Source organism: Haliotis asinina, chromosome 16 (genome assembly GCF_037392515.1).
Source record: "Haliotis asinina isolate JCU_RB_2024 chromosome 16, JCU_Hal_asi_v2, whole genome shotgun sequence".
Lineage (NCBI taxonomy): Eukaryota > Metazoa > Mollusca > Gastropoda > Lepetellida > Haliotidae > Haliotis > Haliotis asinina.
The window spans coordinates 47,808,111-47,828,760 of NC_090295.1; the positions used below are offsets into that span (position 1 = coordinate 47,808,111).

Here is a 20,650-nt window from a genome sequence, read left to right on the forward strand (position 1 = left end):
GATGTGACTTAGCTTGTGAAGATCCAGGTTAAAATTTATCTTCAGTAACCCTTGGATTATTTACACGCTTTTTCCATATAGCAAGAATATTGCCAGGTGTAGATTTAAACAAACAAGTAAATACATATGCAACTCACAAAAGTCAAATGTAAATATAATTTTTTATTCTCATTTGCAATTTTCATGAATATTTTCACATATACAAATTTCCTCATTGTTCATTCATATGCAGATGTCATTGCCATTTTTATGTAGGCAGTTTTCATTATCCTTCCAGGCATGTGCAAATTTCCTTATCTTTAATATGTAGATTTCATTATAATTCTCACATGTGCAAGTTATCTTATTGTTCTTGCAAATGTTCTTCGTATTGTTCTTGTGTATGCATTTTTCATTATCATTCTTACCAATGCAAATTTCCTTATCTTTAATATGTAGATTTCATTATAATTCTCACTTGTGCAAGTTATCTTATTGTTCTTGCAAATGTTCTTCGTATTGTTCTTGTGTATGCATTTTTCATTATCATTCTTACCAATGCAAATTTCCTTATCTTTAATATGTAGATTTCATTATAATTCTCACATGTGCAAGTTATCTTATTGTTCTTGCAAATGTTCTTCGTATTGTTCTTGTGTATGCATTTTTCATTATCATTCTTACCAATGCAAATTTCCTTATCTTTAATATGTAGATTTCATTATAATTCTCACTTGTGCAAGTTATCTTATTGTTCTTGCAAATGTTCTTCGTATTGTTCTTGTGTATGCATTTTTCATTATCATTCTTACCAATGCAAATTTCCTTATCTTTAATATGTAGATTTCATTATAATTCTCACATGTGCAAGTTATCTTATTGTTCTTGCAAATGTTCTTCGTATTGTTCTTGTGTATGCATTTTTCATTATCATTCTTACCAATGCAAATTTCCTTATCTTTAATATGTAGATTTCATTATAATTCTCACTTGTGCAAGTTATCTTATTGTTCTTGCAAATGTTCTTCGTATTGTTCTTGTGTATGCATTTTTCATTATCATTCTTACCAATGCAAATTTCCTTATCATTCTTGCATAGGCAAATATTTTCTTCTCACATTCAGTCTCTCTTCTTTCTTCATCCCTGAACTCCAACAATTTTTATTCTGTTTGCAATGAGGAGTCCCAGATTGATGGCACATCTGTGCCGGGCATTAAACAGAATATCTGGCTGTCATTTACACTCCACAACTGTTGACCTTCAGAGAAATCATGTTAGTCCCTGGCAGGTGCTTTAGAAGTTCCATATCAGTGTGTGAAGAAATAATTATTCCGGCTTTTATTGGCATGCAATCATGAGCAGATATTGTCTGTTGTGGAATTGCATGTTAGAAACAAAAGCCTTTGTGTTTTCAAATCTTCCATGGTTCAAACAAGTTCTGAACGTTCTTGCTGTTCAGAGTGTTCCTGGGAATATCACCAGAGCTTATCTGTGTTTGTGATTCTCAACTCTGACATGGACTGATAATTCCTGTCAATGTGAGGATTGTTTGGTGAGATGTGGCACAAATGCATAGTTCTTCATTGTTTCGGAGACTCAGTGCTGAAATTTCTATGGATAAAAATGTGTAGATAAAAGTTTTGAAAAGAAAAAAAATCATCCCTTTTATGTTGCTTTGAAAATAACACTTAAAAGACTTTTAAAACATAAGTTTTAATTTTTATTTCAAGAGTTTCATATCTAATGAAAATATTGTTAAATCAACACTGATAATTATATAGAACCATTCTCTGAAATAAACATATTTTACACACAAAAAAGTTCATAGTTAAAAAAAATATAATGAAAGGGAGCCATGTAACTTTCATTGTTTTCATCTGTGGACATTTAGACTTGCCACATTTTCTAGACTTGTGTGTGCTCTCAAACAGTGTATGTATGTAGTTGTTTATAAAGCTTGGTTTGTATTTCACTGACTGCAGGACCAGGAAAAAGACTTTAATGGGTAATATTCTGTCATTGCACAGTATAACACAAATGTTGTTATCAGTGACTTAATGCCTTATATTGGAAAACAAAATGTTAACAAATTAACTTAACTTAAAGGTCACATGCAACCAAAAAATCAAACATAATTAAAACACATTTATCACTTATTCATGACATATAATATACATTGATGCTTTTAAAAAAACAAATAAACAAAACTATAAGCGTACAATCGCGATTCAAATGTGCAATATTTTGTACTTGGGCTTACTTCCCCCGAAACGAAGCCCGTTGGAGACCGAACCCAGTCATAGCGTGTGGATGTGCACTCAAGTGTAACGGCGGCTTCCGATTGGCTGTTTCATTTGCTGACATGCTTAGGGTTCATTGTGTGTACAGAAAGATGATCTGTTTGATGGGCATTTCAGAAGTATAGTCAGTCACAAGAAAGTAAGATTCTTTATGGATAACAACTTCTTTTTGTGTACTTGATGCGTCGTTTCAGTGTGGATTCATATACTGTTGTCAAACAAAATTATATACACTAAAAGAAGTCGTTATCCATGAAGAATGCATATAGAGATGTTGGGTTTGGAAAATACATGTTCTCTGAATTTGCGCTCGATCCAATAAAAAAGTCATGTCAGTAGAGATGGTAAACCACTGCGTGGCTGGAATCTGTCTTTCGTCCAAGTACAAAGCAGGACTTGAATCTGACAAGAGTTTGCACTAGTTTCCGTCAGATCCAGTCATCCGAAAAAAATGAATGTAGTTTGTTTGCAACCCACAGACATAAAAACATGTCATGTGTATCACACGTGCCTAATTACATAATGTGGCAGACACGGGACTCGGGAGCGCGAGTTATAAATCAACTTATTTTCTTTATGTCGTATAGTCTGATAGGTGTTAAGTTCAAATTGCACGTGGTCAATGATTGAAGCTGTGTATTGCATGTTGTCTTTAGCAGACAGGCAGACAGACATATAGGTGTGAATAAACCAGACACTGAGCTTTCTCTGTGACAGAGACTGCTTACAACAATCAACAAGTTGTTTTACGTAACGAGTAGATTATTTACTTGTTTGTGTACACAACCAAGACTAGACTACTGCTCACGACCTCAGACGCTGGGCATGCATACTGTTTCAAGCTCCGCGAACCTATTCACTGCGCATGTGTTATGGACGCAGCGCAGCACAGCTGCTGAAACCAGTTTTCCCCCCAGCGCTGGGGGGAATTAAGTGAAACGTTTAAACTCCGATTTCGCGGGCTTTTTTTTCAACTTTATAGGTTGAATTGGCATTTTTTATGATTTGTTTCGGTTAGTGCCCACCGGAAGGTACCAGAATCTGCAAAGTTGTGTTTTACGTTGCATGTGACCTTTAAGAACATGTATCACAACTGGCCTGTCAAGGGCATTTAGTCATAATTCAAAGTACGTTCTGTGGTGATGTTGGTCACAAAAATGTGTAGAACAATGAATTAATTCGGCTGACATTTTCAAGCGTAAATACGTTTGTCTTATCTTACTTTCCATGAAAATGAAACACCTGCTCCCATTTCTGCATTCAGCATCGCATGACAGGAAATAAGGGAGAAAAATGGCATCAAAGACTACTTAATTTATTCTTTGAGTTCATTTTTCTTTCCTTTTCTTTTCTTTTCTTTCTTTTCCTTTTCTTTCTTTAAATCCCATGGTCAGGCTTGCTGACTTGGTTGACACAAGTCAGTGGTTCCCAGTTGCGCAGATCGATGTTCATGTTGTTGATCATTGGATAGTCTGGTCAAGACTGTATTATTTACAGACTGCTATCTTATAGCTAGAATATTGCTGACTGTGGCGTAAAACTACACTCACTCATTTTTTTAACTTTCACAAATGGAGAAATTACTTTTGGATTTGCAGAAAAAATAAGTAGATGTTGCTGATGTAGAGGATGAATATTGTTTTGGTTGTATTTTCCTTTTTCTGTCTCTGCTTTTTAAGATATGTAATGATGTACAAACCAAAACATATATTTTGTTACGGTCATTATGATACTGGAATGATGTTGTTGTCTAACCTAAAATAGGCTATTCAGTGTATTATTTCCACTTATACACTTATAAAAGGTTGTGAAAACAGTTTTTGTAAATATTCATCTTGTTGAAACAAATGAAACTGTGTTTGTTTCACTTTTGTATAAATTATACAATTAAGGTATGGCTGTATAACTGCTGGTATGTATTTGATAAAAGCTTCATGTTTCAACTCAGTCTCATCACTGCTCAAACATCAGACTCTATGGAGTTCTACCGAAGTTGAAGTCAGTACATTATTTTGAATTTTTTCTGTTTTTAATTCCAGATTTAGCTCAGTTCAGTTTCATGTTGTACAGTTTTATGGATGAATATGTTTAAGAATGAAAACAAACTTCATTTTTCATTAATATTTTGTGTAATTTGAGATTTCTTTGTTGGAATTGACTGATTGTTTCAGTTAGTAACAAATCAATAGATGGAAAAAGTTAAAAGAATTCTGTAAATCGGACGGGTTTTATACCATGGTTTTAGACAAAAGGTTATTAATATACACTCACATATGTGGGTAAATGATTTAACTTCGCTTACTGACACAAGAATATTCTTGCTTATCAAATCATTACTTATAATTACCATGGAAAACTAGTTATCTCAAATTGATATTATAAACTACAGGGTAGACTTGACATGCTTAGGAGTTTCTTTTCATTCACTTATGATTGTGAAAAGAAGATGGGCTCGACCAAAACTGTTTTAAAACACTTTTATGTCCTTTTTGCAATAATGATATAGAGAATAAATATCATGTTGTCATGGTTTGTCTTAAGCATTTGACATGTAGACCTGGCTATTTACCTTTGGATTAATATAAGTCTCCAAACAAGGTGAAGTACATAAATTTTCACCCAGAGTTGAAGAATTAAGTTTGAACTCAGCCAAATTTGCTTATCATATATTTCTGGTAAAACCAAACTGAATTATCTGTGAATGTTATTGTCTTTCCAGTGCTATCTTTTGTCACATTATCTTATTAAGGGGTTTGGGTAAGGGTCGAGTAGCGGAGGCAAAATGTTGGCAATGTGTTTTTGAAAATTGTATAATATATTTTTGATTTTGGCCGTTGGCCTATACAAGAAATAAACATAATTGTTTTTATTTTTAGAATAATTTTATCAACACAATCTGCAGTAATTTAGCAAGTATATTTAGAAACATCCTTTTTTACACCAGTAAGTCAGAGATTTAACTCTCCCCGCTTTTCTTGTACACTGCAGGATTGCCATCATTGGGGAAGGCCCCAACTCTGTATTGAAAGGGATTGGAGATTACAGCTTCCTTTCTGGGCATGACAAGCTGAAATATTTTGAGATTAAATCTTATGAGAACTTTCTCACCATGATGGAGATCTAGGATGGTGATAAACTTTAATTATCTGTGAGTTTAGACTGTTGGCAGTTCATTCATTTGTGACCGCCACACTGGGTGATGGTTGAATGTGAGTTTATTAATTTAAGATGTGTTTTTACGGGATTGTATCTAAATACATGCGGTTGCTGTTTGCTGTGAGATTAAGAGATACAGGACTGTGATTTGCAGACAATGAAAGAAAGGGTACATGTGTGACCTTTGTTAGAATACTGTTGTTGCCAGCAGAGCTGGTATGAGAATGAAACTTGGTTAGAAAATATCTACTGAACACAATGTTTTTCATGCAGTGTACATCAGGATTTAAGTTTTGTTGTCTCATGTCTCACTGTCTCTTATAAATAGCTTGAAAAATGTGCTCTCGGCGGGTTTGTTATTCAAATACTCTATGTGGAATACCTACAGTAGTGTTATCATATACACTGAAACTCATGGTATAGAAGACAGCAGGCTTAATTAACAGGTGTGCCAACGATGTAATTACAGGCTGCTTTCTTTGTAACTTTTTTCTATTAGACTGCATAAAAAAAATTAAATGTTTCTCAGGCACAATTTTTTCAAAAGTGATAAGGGTGGTAAAACTTTTTTTTTAGTTTTTGATAGAAAAAAGTGACTAGGGAGTAAATACAGTTTGGAAAGTTTCGCCATGTATTGAGGAGTTGTAGATTCAGTCACACTCGTTCTTACCAATGCTCACTCTTATAGTGGACAAATGGAAGATCAGGATGCAGCCAAGTCAAAATCATTTTTTTAAAATGGCATTAAAAATTTGTTGCATGCACAAATAAAAGTGATGTGCCGATGCCCAAGAAACATTTAACTTTTTCTTATTTAGCCTTATATTTTTAGTGTAATCATGTGTTCTACTGTTGTTGTCTCTGAGCAATACATCACATGACGCTCTATGGGTTTGGGTACTTCTACTTCTGCCAAGGACCTACCTAACCCATGTACCTGGGTTACCTGTGTACTTGGGTTACCTGTGTACCTGGGTTACCTGTCCATGCCCTACTATGGTTCTTAAGGTTGTGATAAGTATGGTTTTATGCCACCTTTAGCAATGAGGGGAGGGTAAAATGTTTGCCTGGTCCAGGTTCAGGTTTGTGTGGGTACAATCGGTTCACATGCTGACAATATAGCTGTAAAGTTGATTGATAAGAGAGGGCACTAGTGGCATAGCAATGTAGAGTTGTGTCCCTTTGTTACTACAGGATCTGCAGACCATTGATTTTTATGTGAGATTACCACTCTTTGATTCTCCCACCCACTGACACATACTACAATGCTGAAGGGTTTGACCAGAATGAAAACTGTCTAAGATCTGACTGACTGTGGCTATCTAACTGGGATGTGATGACATGTGTGAACCAAGTCAGCGAGTCTGACCGCCTGATCCCATTAATCGCCTCTTAAAGTGTTGATGAAGACCAGTTCTAACCCTGATCATCATGGATCCTGTATCTTGGAGTAATAAAATCATTTACTGAGGCAAAATTGCATGATTTTGGTATCTATGTCTTTTTTTTTTGTTTTGTTTTCTTAATTCCATGTAAAAACCTTTTACAATTAGTCCACATTCCTTGTTGTTCCCAGCGGACCCCTTATCGAATATGACCATAACTTTGATCTGGCTGGTTCTTACATCTTATGCTTTTCTTACAGGTGATGGAAGAATGGATTATATAGTACCAAACCATAATGGCAATCACTATGGCAACGGAGACTATGCAAATTCTGGAATACCTTATGAGGAACCGTGGACATTGTCAGACTTGGAATACTGCCCGTACCTATCACCAAGTCAACGGTTGGCACTCAAGATGAAGTTCTTCCCGAGTGTTGGTTATTATGAATACTATAATCAACGTGCCTTCGTTTGGGAGCATGGGTACTATGAACAACCAGACAGAACTTACTCCCCATCTAGTCAGAGAAAAGGTAACTTACAGCTCATAATGTTTTCCTCACAACATATAGAATAAAACAGGGATTTATTTAGATTGATTCAGGGGTTGATATCTTGCCCCAAATCTGAAGTAATTGTCGGTAGGAAGTGGTGTTAATTATTGCCAAATAAATGTTGATTTAATTTGATCTAATATATAGTATTCTGAAAACAGGATGAATATAAATGAAGACAGTTATTGCTTAGGTTATAATCATTCCACTACATACTATGTTTGAATAGCATGGACTGTAGGAAAAGAGATGCTTTTAAATGCAAATGTTTAATCAAGTTATTATCTGTCCAAGTGAGACTACCAAGAGCACAAAATTTTGTGTTACAAATTTTATATTAATCGCTGAAACAGTTATTTCCTTTGCCTTAAAATAATGAAATTATAAGTGTATGCAAGTCTTTTTTTGCATGTAGAGAACATAAACATAAGTCAGTAAATCTTTAATTTAAGGTCTACTAGCTCTGTTTAGAGCTTGATGGGTAAAAATGTTTGTTCCTATTTTTGATTTAAAAAATAGCCCTGAAAAATATGACAGCTTTTGTGAGAAAATGTTCATTGTACAGATCATTTACTTTAAGTCTTACTTGTACACATGTAGGTGAAATTATTAAACACAAGTAACAAGTATTTTGATTAATTGGGGGTTTTTTTTCAGTTTTTGAGATGAGCTCTTTTCATTTCTTGTTGTTTTTGTGACCGTGTATGGTGAAAGCTGTAAGAGTTACCTCCCCTGATGTGCTTCACCAGAAATTGAAAGTTGACACCTACTTGATATTTCCATTATATTTGTCATTCATAGTAAAAAAAACGAAATTGTTGTTTAACTTTTTAACTGCTCAAAATACAGTGTTCAATATTCAAGTAGTATTTTACACGTTTCTTTGTAATGTATTTCTGTAGTCTATTTTGTTTGGTTAATAAGTCAAGGGTTTAACCTTATCTTTTATGTATTTAACCTTTAAATAAGAAATTTAAATTTAAGTTTTAATTCAATTTTTGAAAAAGTTCAAGCTCATGGGATATTACAAGATGTGACTAACATTTAAAAACTACCTTACACCAGACAAATTTTATTTCTTGTGTCTACAGATTTTTTGTCCTCTGAAAACCTATAGGCAGGAGTGATTTTTTTTTTTTCAAATCACAAGTCAAGTGATATTTATTTTAAGTACTGAAAATATTTCACTTTGTGCAAATTCTAAAGTGTATGAAAACATTCTTGTGAGTTTATGTTGTTTAGCCAATAAAAATATTACAGGTTTTTTTTTTTTTGATAAATACTTATTTAATTTTTCTTTCTTGTTCTTGGAAAAATATGACAGGCTGATCCATTAAACAAAAAGTGCAATTGGTTTGGCCTTATCATTAGAGCAAACTAACATTAAAATACTGCGATTCAGTTTAAACATACATTCTTGTGTGTCCTTATAGTCTGTGTGCATAGAAACTCCCTTTAAACCTTAGCAATACCAGTGTCTGATGGTCTGGGTTTGAATCCCAGGTATTCATCAGAACTGGTGAAGGTCCAGGGTAGAATAGGTCTTCAGGAACCTATGCTTGCCACAAAAGGGGACTGAGCTTGGTGTAAGAGGTGAGTAATGGGATCAAGCTCGCTTATGTGGTTGGCACATTTCATAAGTTCCCAATTGTGCAGGTCAATGCTCATACTGTTGATCACTGGATTGTCTCTTCCAGACTCGATTTACAAACCAAAATATTGGTGAGTGTGGCATAAAATTGAACTCACTCACTCACTCTTTATCAGTAACCGAGAAGATCCAGGTTAGATTTGATCTTCAGTAACCCACGCCTGTCAAAACAGGCGACTAATGGATCGGGTGGTCAGGCTTGATGTCTTGCTTAACATATGTCATTGTATCCCAGCTGTGTAGATTGATGCTTATGCTGTTGATCTCTGGAGTATTGCTGAGTGTGGGATAAAATTATACACACTCACTCACTCACTCACTCTTTATCAGCAAACATGAAGATCCAGGTTAGAATTTATCTTCAGTAACCCATGGCTGTCGTAACAGGCTTGCTTATATATGTCATTGTATCCAAACTGAATAGATTGATGCTCATGCTGTTGATCACTGGAATATTGCTGGGTGAGGTGTGAAACTCAACTCGCTCACTCACTCTGTTTCAGTGGACTACTATATCTGGCATCATTGTGTTCAACATTAGCATATTTTATACTGCAGATTTCTACTTATGTAGTTTAAACTAAGTGAAAGAGAGAATGACCATTTGCCAAAATTTATTTATATCTACAGGAACTGAATGTAAGCCAAGAAAACAATGGTTTGAACTTTAGACACGTATGCTTACTTCCCTGTGCCTGTTTTCATATTTATTACGTATATGTGTTGCCACATTCATCGACATTACTTAGAAGACACAAGGGATTATTTGGTGACAGATTTCTATTGGCTACTATCGGAAATAACATCCAATGGTACAGGAAAGATTAGTCACATGATCCTCTTAACCCTTTTCCTGTTAAATGACTAAGTAGAAGTGTGTAATTGTGCACTGTATCCCACTTGAACTTTAAGGGGGTTAATCCTGAGATGACTGGAAGGAAGGATGCAAGCTGAAATGTGGTAAACGTTCTAAAAATGAAGTTTCATAAAATCAAATCATTTTGGTTTTTTTTGAATATGTGTACTGTACATACAAAAAGCCTTGACCCTGTTAATTGTGTTAAAATAGCTACTGCCAAATAATAGCTGTCATGAAAGGGAAGTAACTCATTGTTGGCCAGGTTTCATTTAAGGATGTTATCAGTCTTAGAATGATTACAGTCAACAAGTCAGACCTCCAAACAAGACAGTGTTTCTGGTATTCAAAGTGACGCCACCGTATTCCTATGTTGCCTCTGTTTGGTAAATGATGTCGTCACAGAAATCAGGAAATAACTAAATAATGTGCTCTATGGATTTGGTATTACCATCAAAAGTTGCTGTTCAGGCTAAGAAACAATTGTAAATTTCTGATAAATATTCCACTGAAATTTCAAAATGGCTTTCCGAAGTGAAGGTATGTACATTGAAGTTATTTTTGTGCAGCTATTAAGTTTTATTTTAATATTCACAAAGAGATTTTTATGGTGCGATTTCATGTAATAGCTTCATTCCCATTGTTGTGTGGAGGGTTCATTCTGTTTTTCTGATTTTGTTATAAACAAAATAATTATCAAGATTATCATGCAAAAACATGAAATGACATCGATCTGATGGTACTTTTCCTTCTGAAATGTCTTGGAAAGCCAATATGTCATATAATGCACAGTGTCATGGATATTTATGCAAATAAGATCAACATGAGATAAATACCTGCATGCTCAATAATCAGTCTGCACAACAAGAAGCTGAGAGCATACATGAAGCACCTTGATAAAGAGGGTGTCAGCACTGAAGCATGCCTCACTGGACTGTTGCAAATACCAGTTCATTAAGGAGTATCAGAATGTCGACAAATTGTAGAATTTGGTATCATTTTGTAAAAAAATGTATCCCGAATCTAATTAGGTAATAAAAATGGCAAGCCACCACAGCATTTGTTTTACAAGTGGTGCCACAAGGGGTAGAATGTCAGCAAAGGTTCTCTAAAAGTAAATTGTTTACTTTAATTATTCATTATGTGACTTTTTTTAAAAAGATATTTCAGTATTGATATGAAATAAAGTTGGATTTGACTCATTAATTAAAAAAAACAAAACATTGTTACTCATTAATGGGAAAAAAAAGAGTTTATAGCAAGGTTTTTTTATGAAATGATTTTTACATAGCAAAGTCACATTAGATTAATATTAAAAAAAATATAATTTGTTACCAGAGGGTATAAACATTATCTTCAATTAAATTGGCATACCGAAGGGATATAACTCTTGACCAGGTTTCCTTGTGTTGCCAAATATCATGAAGTATGATTATGAGCAAGATAAGGGGAAATAACTATGCGAACATAATTACTTGTTTCTGCTGTCACATACTGTCACATATCATATATGTACAAACCGCTGCATCCAACCTCTTTAATATCATATATATGTTATTTATGATATGTAATTATCTTCAGCTTATTGTCTGTCTATATTTCACATCAATGTGAGCAAATCACTTAAAGATAATGACTTTTGTGCAGACATGCGTATAGTCAGAAAACACTACTCAAGTACACTTAAACATATCACATTAACTGTCCTGGAAAACAAACTGGTTTGTCTGTGGTTCTAGTTCAGTACCATATAGAAAAACTTACTATTAAGTTTTGTTTCGTGAATCTATCTAAATATCCTATGTTAATGTCTGTACTGCTCTTTTCCCTTGGAAAATGTGGGGAATAGAACCTGACTTATCAGTGTAACAGGTGAACTCTTCAACCATTAGGCTACCCATGGCCCTTCCATGGCCAAGTTTTGTGTCAGAAATTATGTAGATGCTTGATATTCAGTGTTATAGTATTTACATAAAGAGCTTCTCAATTCACATTTTGTTAGATAGAGTTTTGAAAAGCACCTTTCATCTTCCATGCAAAGACTGAACATTGAATACAAGGTATTTTGTGTGTGGACTTTCAGCAATACAGCTATACATGAATATAAAGAAAATTCAGCCAGTCTTACTACACATTATTCTCAAAAATCTTTGTATTCTTGTAATTATTAAGAATATGATTGTATCATTGGAAGCATTGGTTTTGTTAAAGTTACAGAAATGCCCAAATTACAGTCAAGTCTTGTTGATCTTGATTTATCTGACAATCAGCTTTATCCGACGCTTTTGTTGTTAAGAAATTGAATAAATGTAATTTAGGCTCATTTATTTAGTCTGACATCCTTGTTAATCTGAAAATTTGCTGTGCAAGGGACAATGTCGGATCAACAAGACTTGACTGTATATATGTCAATGATGTGAAGATATTGTTTGAAGCATCCTTAAAATCTCAAATATCTTTTCACAACTCAGTAACTTGTTTTAAACCACAGTTTGCTTTGTGGAAAAAATGACTAATGCAGGTGATTTTGCTGTTGACAACATGTTCTTTGTAGTCATTAGCCCAGTTTTCATGACAGAACTTTCTGAAAAGAAACATGATTAGTTCAGTGTTCAACCAATTAATCATACACTCTGTGAGTGAGTTCGTGAGTTTGGTTTTATACCACTTTTAGCAAATTTTCAGCACTATCACGGCAGGGGACACCAGAAATGGGCTTCACACATTGTACCCATGTGGGGATAGAATCAGGGTCTTTCAACACAGCATGACAGAAAGTCACAGAACAGGGACTTTATTCACTGACATATTTTTGTCCCCTTGGCAAGTAATGCGGGGGGATATAGTCAACGACGCCTGTCCGTTCGTAATCATTTTGTTCCTGGAGCAATATTTTTAGACCAAACTTCATAGATATAAGAATCTCCACCTATAGTTGTGCCTTTTGCTATTTACAGAGTTTTGGCACTTTAATTTTTTTTGTTTTCCCTTGGAACATTTTGATGTTACTCAAAAATTGGGGAGGGTTTTGTTTCCGGAGCAAAACTCAAAAACCGTTCAATATTTTTCTGCAAAACCTGGTACATATATTAGTAGATATATCAATCAGGAACTAAAGTGGTGCATTTTGCTATTTACAAGTTTTTGTGATTTACTGATTTCTCGGTTTCCATGGAAACGTTTCGCACATAGTCTCAAAACTGAGACTTGCGTTTCGTTTTCAGAACAGAACTCAAAAACTGTTCTGTATTTTGCTGCAAAACTTGGTAGATATATCACTCAGAACCTGAAGTGGTGGCTTTTGCTATTTACAGGTTTCTGTGATTTATTATTTTCTTCGTTTGAATGGAAATGTTTCGGACTTAGTGAAAAGTGGGAGGTGTGTTTCGTTTCCGGAGCACATCTCAAAAACTTCGTAATATGTGTCAGCAAAAGTTGTTAGATATGTGTGGCAGATCCCAAATTGGTGCCTTTTGCTCTTTACAGGTTTTTGTGATTTATTATTTTCTTGGTTTCAATGGAAATGTTTTGGACTTCGTCTCAAAAAACTTCTAAATATCTTTCTGTAAAACTTGGCAGGTATGTAGGGGAGACCCTAAAGTGGTGCCTTTTGCTTTTTATAGATTTTTGTGATTTATCATTTTTCCAGTTTCCATGGAAATGATTCCAACTTAGTCTCAAAATTGATGGATGGGCTTAGTTTCCGGAGCACAACTCGAAAACTATTCAATATCTTACAGCAAAACTTGGCAGATATTTGAAGCAGACCTTTTGGTGCCTTTTGCTATTTACAATGTTTTGGCATTTCTATTTTTCCTGGTTTCCATGGAAACAATTCTGACTTGATCTTGAAGTGGTGCCTTTTGCTGTTTACAGAAATATGGCATTTATATTTTTCATGAATTCCATTCAAACTTAATCTAAGAAAACATCAAGTAACTGTCAGATGATTTGTTCTTTCAAATATGTTGGGGGCTGGGGGGATATGTCGTCTTCTGATGACTTTTATTTTTAAAAGAAAATATTTGAAGTCTTTTAATGAAGTAAAAAGCCATTAGGGTCCACCAACTGAAAAAATTAGCTTTGAAACAAAAGGTTTTGTCATGCATTATGTTTCATACCATTTGTATACTTATATTACAGAAGTCCATTTTGAACATGATGATTCCGTCCACTTTCGACGCCATCAGAATTCGCCCAGTCTTCCCCGACGACGGCCTACAACTTGCCCACCCAATCAGCAACCTGAACACTGTGGGGCACCACCATCACCATTACCTTCTCCGAAAGGAAGAAAGAGTTTCTCTCCATCTTTGTTACGTAAAACTCTATCACCTCGCTCAATTCGCCGCAAGAAACTTGAAAATGTGCAGAGAGTGTGGCGTGGGGATGAACGATGTAACGGATGTGGCTTTCCACTGAATGACGAGCGGGTGTCAGTCAAGGGGGACGTCTATCACATTGCTTGTTTCAAGTGCTCGAGGTAAGTGAAATATGACCATCTGTTTTGAGAAGAAAAGACATTTCATTTGCAACTCTTTCCTTTCTGTTCAGACTTTTGTATGATACAAATATGTACATTTTCTTTTTACAGATTTTTTTTTTTTTTTATGAACATTTTATAAAGTTGCAACATTTATGGCTGCCACCTTTGAATTATCACATGACAAGTGTTTCTCTTGCAGGTGAGTTTCATACATCAACAGGAATCTGGAATATCTCAGATTTTGTCACTTTGGAATATGTTAGGATATCACAGAGAGTATTTACCAAAAATATGACCTATCTGAACAATTGCCAAAGAATAGAGCTTTTGTGTAAAGGTGACACTATGCAAATACAGCCTGAACCAGTCTGTATGAGAATATCTACATGGCACATGTACCATATGCATTTTGATAGCTTCAGGCATATCCATGTACATTTTAAACTGTGACATCACAAATGTGTACATGTAAATCTGTGATGTCACAAATGTGTACATGTAAATTTGTGACATCACAAATGTGTACATGTAAGTCTGTGATGTCACAACTGTGTGCATTTAAAATTGTGATGTCACAAATGTGTACATGTAAATCTGTGACATCACAAATGTGTACATGTAAATCTGTGATGTCACAACTGTGTGCATTTAAAACTGTGATGTCACAAATGTGTACATGTAAAACTGTGATGTCACAAATGTGTACATTTTATACTGTGATCTCACAAATGTGTACATGTGGGCACATCTTTATTCATATATCTATCAATAGAGTACTTGAATTCATATTTAATGTTTTTCACAGCTTTTTATCCCCCCGGCATGTATTGCGGGGGGATAGAGTCGACGCCTCGTCTGTCCGTCCATCTGTCTGTCCGTCCGTAATCATTTTGTTTCCGGAGCATAACTCAGAAACCGTTCAATATTTTTAGACCAAACTTGATAGATATAGTAATCTCAGCCTATGGTTGTGCCTTTTGCTATTTACAGATTTTTGGCATTTATAATTTTTTTTGTTTTTCCATGGAACATTTTTGTGTTAGCCTTATGGTGGGGTGAGCTTCGTTTCCGGAGCAGAACTAAAAAAACATGCAATATTTTTCTGCAAAACTTGGTAGATATATCGGTCAGAAGCTGAAGTGGTGCCTTTTGCTATGTACAGGATCTTGTGATGTATTATTTTCTCGGTTTCCATGGAAACGTTTTGGACCTAGTCTGAAAAGTGACAGGTGTGTTTCGTTTCCAGAGCAGAACTCAAAAACTTCTTAATATCTGTCCATAAATCTTTCTAGATATGAGTTGCAGACCCCAAAGTGGTGCCTTTTGGTTTTTAAAGGTTTTTGTGATTTATTATTTTCTTGGTTTCCATGGAGACGTTTCGGACTTAGTCTCAAAATGGAGGGGTGGACTTCCTCGAAAACCATTTCATATCTTTCAACAGATCTTGGCAGATGTATGAAATTGTGACTTTGCTGGTTACAGATATGTGGCATTTATAATTTTCATGAATTCCATGGAAACAATTCAAACTTAGTCTAAAAAATCAATGAGTAACTCTCAGATTATTTGTCCTTTCAAACATGTGGAGGCCGGGGGGATATGTCATCTTCTGATGACTCTTGTTCTAGTGACTTGTTATATGCGTTTAGCGGTCTTAAATCATTGATAAAGGACCGCAAAATTGAAAACAGCTTTATCTTCCAGTTGAAATACCTATTACAAGAGAAAACAGTTTGCTAAAATGTAAATTTAGCATAAGTCTTTTTCAAATGTCTAATTTTTATTTGATACTTTATTTAGTATGTCTGAAACATCGCTATATATTTTGTTGCTGGATATATTCGTGTGAACACTTTCTTTTTAGGGAGTTATTTTTGTGTCAATAACAGAACTCTTGAAATGAAGGTCAACAAGGATGGTTTTGTAGTTATGTTTCTAAAGCAAGCTACAGTCTTATACCAAGAGGTGTTGGACACAAATATTTTAAAGTGTGACACAGAATTTTTATTGAAACTGTAACATTTTTTGTGTAAAATCAATAATGTTTTAATCACTATGACCGGAAATAACAAATTGTCAAAAAAGTACAAGGACGTAGCTCAAGTACATGCTGTCTGGGTATATGGATGTGGAGTGAGTGCGTGAGTGAGTGCGTGAGTGAGTGAGTGAGTAAGGACAGGTGAAGGAAAGAGTTAGGTGTGTGAGTGAGTGAAGGAGAGAATAACTGCAGAGTGTAATCCTACTTTTGTCAATGTCACACCTTTAAATTATGTCTGAAACAGTGCTTGGCAGTGGTACATGATCTGATATAGTTTGTGTCACTCTCTCTCTCTCTTCCTCTTCCCCTTCGCTCTCTTCCTTCTTACCTTCTTTCTCTGTATCTGTTTCTCAGTCTGTCTCTCTTTCCTTAAGTGTGTCCCTTGCTGTTTTTATCTGCAATACTAATCTTTCTCCTCTCTCTGTCCTGTTTCCTTCTTACACTCATTTTCTGTCAGTCTCTCATGGTAACTGAACTTGAGCATGGCTGATCCCGAAAACTTTGTAATGCAAACCTTTAGAGTGGGTGGGTGAGTGAGTGGGTGAGTGAGTGGGTGGGCGAGTGAATTGGGGTCTACGCTGATTTAAGCAGGACTCCAGCAATATCACGGTGATGGACATCAGAAAAGGGCTTCACACGTTATACCCATGTGGAGAACTGAACCCAGGACTTAGGTGTTACGAGCAAATGCTTTGACCTCTAGGCTACCTCAGCGTCTTAAACCTTTAGAATCTGAGGTTGATATGCCTGTCTGTTGTATGGATGAATCAGGCTAGACAACATGCTGCATCTGTATAAACAAACAACCTTTAACGAATGTCTGTCTCATTACCGACAAGATATTGACAATTCACATGCAAACAATCCAGTCCTGATTACAACATGACAATGTAACTCTTTGTAATTTCACTGGAAAGTATTCTAGTTGTTAGGCATGTTGTATTTGGTTGCTTATCAAATAGGGAATGTTGTTTGAACCTTGGCAGTGATTTTTGTCGGTCATTAAAAATGACACAAGGCCAGTTCGCATCAGCACAGGAAGTGTCAACAAACAATGGCTGCTGGTTTCCATTTTCTTTTGAGAGTCAAGATTAAATATTTCATTGAAATACAGAACTTCCAGTTTGAGTTTTAAGTGGGGTTTGTTTATTGTTTGGTGACAATTTTTTTAAATGCAGTCAGTTGTCAAAGAGGTGAACTAACACAAGCAACTATTTTAAGCTCCATCCGTTGTATCATGTTCAATGCAGTCAATCTGAACAAGTTAAACATTCACTTAAGTCATAGATCCAGTGGAAGTGTGAGCTTAACTCAGCTGCTGGGTTTGATTCAGGTGCTGTTAATGACGGGTCGATTTATGGAAAGGAAGTCAATCACCTTGTTGCACCAGATAAGGTTACACCTGATGCCTTGTATAAAACTAAAAATATAATGCTTATGTTTTGGTAAATATGTTTGAGAACAGTATTATGACAAAAGGAGAACAGTATTATGACAAAAGGAGAACAGTATTATGACAAAAGGAGAACAGTATTATGACAAAAGAAAGCTGTAATTATTTTACTTCCCAAACTTTCATGAACAGGGGCCAGTTTCACAAAGCTTTCGTAAGTTAAAGATCTCGTAAATTTCCTCGTAGCATCCCTACCTCCTATACTGTAACATAGGAGGTACCAGTGATACAAGAAAAGTTACGAGATCTTAGGCTTACGAAAGCTTTGTGAAACAGAACCCAGGAAGTCCTTCAGCCATTGCTCCTAGTAATCAGAGTCATTGTTCCAAGTCCAGGGGGTATACATCTGAAGTACTGTGCCGACAACAAACCCTTCAGCCCTAGTAAGTGTTTTACAATGACCTTCGATAGAGTAGTATGGTCCTGCACATTCATGCAGGGTCCACTTGGTGGATGATTATATATCCGTGTAATATAACTGGAATATACTGGGTTTGTTTGTGGTCTGTAGAATATTGCCACTGTTCCTTCATGGAATACTGTACAATAAACATTTGTTCTGTTTCATCAGACAGAAATTCATTCACAATACAAGAAGTGTTTTCCGAATGTTCAGCCACGATGTCCATTTCATATTACCGATTTTGTTCTTTGTGTGATTAAGTTAAGTAACTTTGATTTAGAGATCCCCAGTAACGTTTTTCACATATGTGAAAACTACTCAAGTTATCGGTATTGCGCAAGAACAGATTATGTTTTCAAATTGGATATAGAAATATGAAACTCCCATGATGCATTGTGAATAATTCTGAATAAAACCATAAAACAATTATATTATGTTTGATAGAAGTCTGTGTGTCCTGCTGTATTGTTTAAAGGGCAAACCATAACATTTGATCTGGTTGTTTATTCTCTTGATCTGGAATATGTCGCTGTTGTCATTTGAATTTCTATTTTCACTCTCTGGGTAAGAGAACCCTTGAAATGGAAGCCACTCTCAAGGATATGTCTATGTTTTTTTTTTATTTTGAGTGTGGAATGATATTGGGAGGGTGAATGAATGCCTAAGGGGACAAGTATATAACATACATAATAACACACATTTCAACAAAGGATAGGTTTTTAGTGTAGGATAACCAGTGAACCTTTCACCCTTTAGACCAGAGACCTGTGTTTATTGCGTTTACCCAGCTCATATCAGTCTTTTAGTATCCTCTCCTGCTACTTCACCTGGTTTTTCCCATGTTACATATAAGATACAACAACAATATACCTCAGTGGTGTTCAGAACACCGTTGTCTCCATGTGGTGCCCTTGCTCACAGTGGTGAAGATAATGATAGTGCTTTCAAAGGTCTCCTTGACACAATGATTAATTAGGAGTTGATTATGTATTCTTTTCTTAAGCTCAATTGGAAGTTTGAACTGTAGACAAATGTGTACATAAATTTAACTGGCTTATTTATGAGCATGCTGATTATGTCTTAATAACAATTAGTGAGAGAGTTTAATGTTATGCCACATTTAGCAGTATTCCAGCAGTAGATGCTACCCCACTACTTGCTAGAATGGGATTCACATATTGTACCCATGTGGGGAATTAAACCAGGGCCTAAGCTATGACAAGTGGATGCTTTAACCACGAGGCTACCCCACTACTTGCTAGAATGGGATTCACATATTGTACCCATGTGGGGAATTAAATCAGGGCCTAAGCTATGACAAGTGGATGCTTTAACCACGAGGCTACCCCACTACTTGCTAGAATGGGATTCACATATTGTACCCATGTGGGGAATTAAACCAGGGCCTAAGCTATGACAAGTGGATGCTTTAACCACGAGGCTACCCCACTACTTGCTAGAATGGGATTCACATATTGTACCCATTTGGGGAATCAAACCAGGGCCTTAACATGACAAGTGGATGCTTTAACCAAGAGGCTACCCCACTACTCGTTATGATGATGACAATGTTATGGTACATTTAGGGATTGATTAGGGAGCATGGATATCAGATCTGACATTGATATCAACACCAGGTTTGACTTGTTAAGAATCATCTCTTTGAGCAGCATGTAGAAGTTGGTGTGATGAAGAACAGGCAGAGTTCTAAGGATGTACAACTTCTTTATCTTCCAGGTGACATTTCAGTGTAGCTGCCAATACCATTGTTCAGTTTGTTTGGAGCCAGTTTACAATTTCCACAGATACTGTTAAAGTGGTACTTCAATCATGCACAATGGCATTCACTCATTAGGCATGCATGCATTGTTTTTTATTATCTTCATAAAAATAACACATTACTTATGATTAGTGAGTGACTGAGTTTGGTTTTATGCAACATTTAGCAATATTCCAGCAATATCAAGGCGGGACACACCAGAAATGGGCATCACACGATACCCAAGTGGGGAATTGAACCTGGATCTTCGGCAGAACAAGCGAACACTTGAACCACCAGGCTAACCCACCACCCCAAGGCATCTTATAAAGTGAACTAGTGTTGTTTTGTCAGTTATGTCATATCAGCTGCAAACATAAAATGAACAAATACAATTAAAGCTGTAGGTTCTCTATCGGCAGCGGGTGGGACAAGGTAATACTTTAGCCGCTAGGCTATCCCTGAGTGAGTGACCGCCCTACTTGTAGCTAGATATAAAAAGATTTGTTATCACTTTATTCATTTATCAGTGTATGAATTTTAAATGCATTCACTCACAAAGTAAACATGGGCTGCTTGTCTCATTTCATTTACAACTGGCATATTTATCATTGAATAATAATTAT

General features: G+C 35.6%; 1 protein-coding gene across 3 annotated transcripts in view; it reads left to right on the forward strand.

Moving 5' to 3' along the window:
* Positions 1 to 20,650, forward strand: part of LOC137268927 (rap1 GTPase-activating protein 1-like) — a 299,889-nt gene that overhangs the window by 77,061 nt on the left and 202,178 nt on the right. For 2 of the 3 annotated variants that reach the window (XM_067803536.1, XM_067803537.1), the window contains exons 2-3: positions 7,082 to 7,357; positions 14,029 to 14,368. In XM_067803536.1, coding sequence (XP_067659637.1) covers positions 7,082 to 7,357; positions 14,029 to 14,368 — 616 coding nt within the window. Of the gene's footprint in view, positions 1 to 7,081; positions 7,358 to 10,192; positions 10,426 to 14,028; positions 14,369 to 20,650 lie in introns of those variants that run through there. The other variant, XM_067803538.1, reaches the window with a different exon arrangement.